General features: G+C 43.2%; 1 protein-coding gene across 1 annotated transcript in view; it reads right to left on the reverse strand.

Annotated features, from left to right (window-relative positions):
• Nucleotides 1–607: 607 nt before the first annotated feature.
• LOC310801473 (short transient receptor potential channel 7-like) overlaps nt 608–6,705 on the reverse strand; it is a gene marked incomplete at both ends in the record, with an annotated part of 6,509 nt that continues 411 nt past the window's right edge. The window contains 11 exons of the mRNA XM_083665519.1: nt 608–747; nt 860–935; nt 1,023–1,103; nt 1,241–1,462; nt 1,886–2,081; nt 2,270–2,530; nt 2,764–3,001; nt 3,211–3,427; nt 3,653–3,817; nt 4,194–4,376; nt 5,379–6,141. Of these exons, the coding sequence (XP_083521645.1) occupies nt 608–747; nt 860–935; nt 1,023–1,103; nt 1,241–1,462; nt 1,886–2,081; nt 2,270–2,530; nt 2,764–3,001; nt 3,211–3,427; nt 3,653–3,817; nt 4,194–4,376; nt 5,379–6,141 (2,542 nt within the window). The remainder of the gene's footprint in view (nt 748–859; nt 936–1,022; nt 1,104–1,240; nt 1,463–1,885; nt 2,082–2,269; nt 2,531–2,763; nt 3,002–3,210; nt 3,428–3,652; nt 3,818–4,193; nt 4,377–5,378; nt 6,142–6,705) is intronic.

A 6,705-nucleotide genomic window follows, 5' to 3' on the forward strand; every position in this document is an offset into this window, starting at 1 on the left:
TTCTGGGATAGCATGTTGGTCGTAAGTTTTAATTTCCTCATTTGTAATTACATCAATAATATACTAACTACATTGACAGCGAATGTGAACAAACTATGATGCCTAGTCCAGACTAACATACTAAAGAAACACCCAAACAAGACAATGTACATACAACATCCTTACATAAAGCTGGGATAGGCCTATTCAACTTATTTGAGAAATGAAATAAGTGGTTAATTTGTTTATGGTCAAAGAGTTACTAAAACAGAGTTTACAAAACTGGGGTACAAAAGGAAACTCCTCCCCAAACTGGACAATATTAACCTGACTCTTCTTTATTTCTCCTGTTTAACTCATGCTACTACTTTGGATGATAAAAGCAACAAAATTTGTACAGAAAGTCTAAAAAAACCTCTCTCTTTACAATTTAACATAGTCATGTTCTGTCATGATCTATTCCATTCTAATTTACAGTCACCAAAGATTTGAATATTTTTGAACATAGTGAAAATAGAAGCAGGGCCCTTGCCTATCCACCAGTGGAGTGCAAACCATTAATCAACCAAAACACAAAATACATCTATCAAAATACATTTGAAACACAATTTGCACCGCTCAATTCCCCTCAGGGTTTCTTGGCGTTCTTGCTGAGCTTGTCACCAAGTTGTTGGATCAAGTCAGATAGTTCTTCAGTGGCCTGAGATTTCTCCTCCAGGAGCTCATAACGTAGGCTGGAAATATCCTGTTTTATCTCCTTCAGCTCACCTGCAGAGGATGCACCTTATGTTATTGGTCAGTCATTTAATTACAAACCTAAATTGTTCTGGCTGTTTAGAACAACGTTTGGACTTTATGTGACTGGATATGAAACACTCACCTTCATTAATCTCATCATTTTCACTGTCAACCTGAGCCTTAAGCACATATCGCTTAATTAGTCGCTTCATGAGTTTCTTATGAAAAAGAAAGACAGGAACTTTAGAATCTACACTTCTGGGTATGGCATATGAGTAGTATTGACCATTGTGGAGAAAAGGTACCTGGTATCGAGTAGGATGTTTGATGGGTTTCCTAATGGTGACATCTTCCGATGCCCTGGTTTGGGTATTGTACTGATTGAGCTGAAACAGAACAGACATCACAGCCATTTATGATCACAGAGATCACAGCCATGCTGTTAGAAGCCAATATAGGCACAGCACACAAATCAAGAAAGACAACATCTAATGAGGTAGATCCCAATCCCAACCTTTCTGACCTTAAATCGCACATTTATCATGCCAGCCTCCCGCTGGTTGTCATGGTGATGGGCTTTGGCCTTGCACAGCTCCACCAGGCAGGCGCGTGTACGGAGGGCCATGTAGTAGAAGGACTTGGGACTGGGAACCAGGTTAAATGGTGGGGGCAGTGTCCGCCCCTCATCAAAGTAGGAGAGCCACAGTTTGGCACGGGCAAACTTCCACTCTACGTCAGCATCCTCCTATTGAAATAGACAACCAGGATGAGTAATAATACAAAGGCATAATATCTGGAGATGGAAGAGGACAGGTAATTAATGCAATATCTCCCTTTCCTCTAGTCTGAGCATTTTCGCAAGACAATTGCTAACAGCGGTACACCGTAAAAACATGATCACAACACAAACAACATCAGTCACACATCTGGACAGACACAAGCTGAACCTTCTCTAACAACACTAGGGCTCATTTCCCCCCACATAGTCTAATCTTATATGAAAAATCATCTTCAATTGAGAGTTTCCATTGAAAGTGTGATTTACGATTAGGACTTAATTGTGTCCGGGACACAGCCCCCTATGTGTTTTTCCGTTTCTACTCTGACCTCCAAATAGTAATGATTGACTATTGATTTCCCATCAATCAAGGGGTGTTCCTGGTCTCACCTCAATCTCCTGATAGGAGTGGTTGATCATTGCAATCAGCATGTTGAGCAGTACGATTACCATGGTTACGTTGTAGACACCAAACAGAATATAACCAATGTTCTCTATGAACTTATGGTCATATTTCAAGACCACAGAGATAACCTCAGATAAGCCGAAGATGGACCAGAATAGAGTCTTAAAGCTCTCCTCCACCCTATGGACACACACACACACAAGACACACACACACACACACACACACACACACACACACACACACACACACACACACACACACACACACACACAGACACAGACAATATCTCAGAAAACATATAGCAATATCTCAGAAGGCATATTTCTACAGAATGTTTAATCATTAATGAACACAAAGTGCACTTACGTGGTGAAAGCTGGGTTGTACTTGGCTCCAAGGTAGTAGGAATACAGATTAAACATGCCAATCATAAATGCTAGGAAGACCATAATGAAGATGACCATGAACTTGAAGATGTCCTTAACTGTACGGCCCAGAGAGATTTGGAGTGGGCCAAAGCTCTCATTGGCTGGCAAGATGTAAGCAATGCGAGAGAAACTGAGCACCACTGCGATAGAGTACAAACCCTCAGAGATAAGCTGAGGGTCAGATGGTAGCCACCTGTTCCTAGCTGAGAGAGAGAGAGAGAGAGAGAGAGAGACAGACAGACAGACAAACAGGCAGACACAGGCAGGCAGAAACAGGCAGACAGACAGACAGAGTGACCAACAGTTAGGCAGATAGACAGTGACAGACACACATTTCCAAAAAATGTGCGGAAACACTGTGCGTTTACCCTCCACAACATCATTGGTCAGCTCATAGTTATCAAAGGGGGCAGTCAGAGAATATCACAGTACTGACCGTAGGTGAAGTATGCTACATCTGCAGGCAGGACGGCGTTGCTCAGGTCCACGTTTGGCACATGCAGGTTCACATAAACCTGAGCCTGGGAGGCCTTCAGAAAGGCCATGAGGCGTGCTGTGAATGATGCCACGAAGATAGACAGCATGCCAAAGTCTAGAACGTTCCACAGGTGCATGGCATACTCCCGTGGTCCATCTGCCCAGATCTCCTTACACTCTGACCAGATCATCCCTAAGAACGAGAACAGTGCTTTTAAACACATTCTGGAAATGTTTTGAGCCTATAAAAGATGTGACTGTGTTACAATCAGATTATACTTAGTTATCATCATTCCAACACAGATACTGTAGCAGTATCTCAGCTAGCTATTGGCTAGAAAGCAATATCTCTCCCTCCCAAAAAATGACAACAACAACTGTTTGAACAACACATTGACTCACCCAGCACCCAGTTCATAATGAGCATCTCTGTCCAGGAGAACTGAGTGGTTTTGACCCTGAAGACCTGATGGGGGTGGTCTGTTACCGTCTCGTTAGGAAGGTTCTTGACACCTTCAAAGCGGTCCGAAGCATTGACTACCAAAAGGCCAAGAAAGATGGTGAACGACACAGCATGGGCCACAAACTTCATGAAGGGACTGCGGAGAATCCGACTCAACTGATAAAGAGGAAATCAATCACAAAAACACAACCGTCAACCTACAACCATTATATATACACTAAATCACACTTTCAATGGCACATCTTTATTGGGGATGCTATAGTCTAGGACTAGGCTTAATCTGTGTCCTGGAAACTAGCCCTATAATTTTTGCTTTAGTAATAGTTGTGTGTGTTGAGTGATTCTTAAGATTCTGAAAAGAAAGATAAAAAGACTATGTACCTTGCTACAGGGCATGATCCAGTATGCAATGGACAGGAAAGGCAGACCTAAAGTCACTCCCAGCACTATCCAACATTTGACCCCAACAGACTGCTGCCTTAGTCCAGCCAGGTTCTCATACCATAGGGTCAGGAGCTGCTGCTGGCAGTTAGGATGGGCGACAAACTGGACAGATATGACCAGAATAAAACAAACAACAAATATTACAATTTGACAAGCAGAAGTGGCTAAGGTAACTGACTTTTACTATGGCATATTTTAGTTTTATAGAATCCCTAATTTCCATCGATGGGTATAAAACATTGCTGTTTCATAGACAATTTATTTATTTCCATCCCATTTCAGGCTGCCTCATGAAACATTTACAGCGATGAGGTTAGGCCAATGTCAACATAGTCATTGAAAGCTTTTTTGTAATGCTGTGTTGCTATTTAAATCTGGACTTTCAAGTCTAGTTATAGACACACACAAAGACACTTACTGTATGTAGCATAAAGGAAAAAAGAGCATGTTTGGTATTAGGTTGAGAGGTTCAGCTAACCTTCTTGACCTCATACTTTATTGCCAGTTTGACCCGGCTGAGACAGGGTCGATTGTTATCACCAGGCGGAGTTTGGTCCACATCCCCATTCAGAATGGCCTCCACCTCCTCTGTGTCTCTGCATAAGTCAAGCACTCCCACCACAAAATCCTTACACTGCATGGACAGCTTCCTGTAGTCATTCTACACACATAAATGGAGAAAATCAATAATGTGTGTGAGAGAGAGAGACCTCAAAGGCACTCAGAATGTTTAACTGGTAATATTGGTCTCTCGCATATTGGTCCAGAGGAGGTACAGTATTTCAATTCCATTATATAACTGCAAAACCTCAGGCCAAGCATTACTTCATTGACACAGCCTATATGACGTAATCTCATTAAGAATATGTAAATGAGGGTGTGCATGAATGTGAGTTTTCATGTGTCATATGTTTGTCACACATGGTCACTATTGAAGTGATTGTAAATGAGTGTAATGTCTCTCTATGAGTATGCTTTATAAAGCAAAGATGACACCGTATGTGTTCTTGTGAGTGTGTGTATCTGTGCACCTGTGCTCAAATAACAAACCACCAAATGGTTGGCAAAGGTCAGTAATCAGAACATAATGAAAAACAGATTAGAGAGAGCTCTCTGAGGGGCATTTTCAATTAACAGCTCATCCGAAACAACACCAGAAGTCAACAGACTGTGTATGAAAATCCCTGATTAGACATGTCCCCCTCACCGTGATTCTCAGAATTAAATTCGCCCTGAGCAAAGGTGGCTTATCCTGCATGGTTGAGCAAATTCAATGGTAATACCTGTGCACAATTCTATTGCATTTCCAAAACATGCACTTATAAACATGATTTTTGAAAATGTGTACGAATATGTTGCAAGGTGTATTGGCAATTATTGCCATGCACTCTTAATAATTTCCAACCATATCACAAGAGGTTATTGACAGATTGTAACCCATCTCTCATTTCATCACAGCATGTTCCAATACCATTAGTGTGTCATTTGGGAGAGTGTGCATGCACTTCCTGATTGGATATTTTCTGGTGTGAGGGGGGCGGGGGGGAGGCGGGGTCTTCTGGTCACGAGTGCATTTCTCTCAACAGAAGAAACCACTCCCCACCACACCCTGAGCTAAAGCATGGTCCTGACTTGCGTGACTCATGTGTGTTGTGTTCCTCACCTTGAACTCGGTCTCAATGTTGGCCAGTCGGGCCAGCTCGTTGCTAAGCTCCAGGGCTGTGAGCACAGGGTCCTCACTCGACAGGGACAGATAAGCAGCACTGGCCAGGCCTTTATAAGCATTCATGCGGGAGCGGGAGTGGCTAAAGGAGTCGCGGCACTGCTTCTCTGCACACTCGTTGCACTTGCAGAAGTAGTCATGGGGCTTCTCAATGCGTGCTCCCTTCATCAACAGAGTGTGCACTATCTCGTACTCCTGACAGTGTGCAGCCAGGATCACAGGGGTCACATCCTGTGAGAAACGTGTGCCGTCTTCGTCATAAGCATAAAAGTCATCGTCCCGTAGCTCCTGTTCCAAGGGGCTAAGGGTGAGGCGTAGCCCACAGCCGAACGCCGGGTGGGCCAGGATGGCCTCAACGATGCGTACATACCCCTTACTGATGGCCAAGAGGAGGGCATCGCCCACACGCGCCAGCCCCTCCTTCTTCAACAGCAGCTCTGTTACCTCCAAGTGCTCATTACCCACTGCCAACTGCAATGCATTCTGGCCCATGTAGTCCACACAGTTGACATTGAGGGTTTTGGATTCCTCTAGCATCTTGCGCACCACTGGGATGTTTCCATACTCAGCCGCATCCAGAAAGCGCTCCTCCTCTGCTGTAAGACTGGTGCCCCGCTCGCTGAACATGTACGCAGGGCCACGGATAGCTTGCCGACGACCCTTCTCTCGCAGCGTGGTGTGTCTACGGTGCGTGGTCTCAATTCTGGATGGAAGGAGAGAAAAAGAGAGAAAAAGAAAGAGAACTAAAACTGTAGTTCAGAGCCTTTAATGGCATGTACAGTATACATCCACCTCATCATGACAACAACATGACAACAAGTTCTAGGATTATTATTATTTTTTTTACATTTAAATGATTGTTTAATGATGCAGTATACCTGGTGTTGTAAAGACACGCATCAATCAAATTGAGGGCAAATTATCAGTGGTCATCGAGGCACTCAGTTTCAAGTCTCTTTTACCACAGGAGGTGTATTGGAGGAAGTTCTAACTCAACTTGTACCCTGTCATGAGCAAATGTACTTGGGTGCCTAATTTTACCAATATCAAATCTGCTAGGCCAAATTATTTGATGAATTATCAATAAAAAGTACGAAGTCAACCACGAATAACACTAGAAGAAAACATGGGCTGTTTATTCAAAATACATTCACATTTTGTATATTTTGTGTGGAAAAGGCTATCTTTAATTTCACCAATACCAATCCGCAGAATTGTGAATTCTCCATCTCCACTAGGCCAACCTAGACGGAGGCTATTTCCTTAT

The sequence above is a fragment of the Argentina silus genome (assembly GCF_951799395.1).
Source record: "Argentina silus genome assembly, chromosome: 2".
Taxonomy (NCBI): Eukaryota; Metazoa; Chordata; class Actinopteri; order Argentiniformes; family Argentinidae; genus Argentina; species Argentina silus.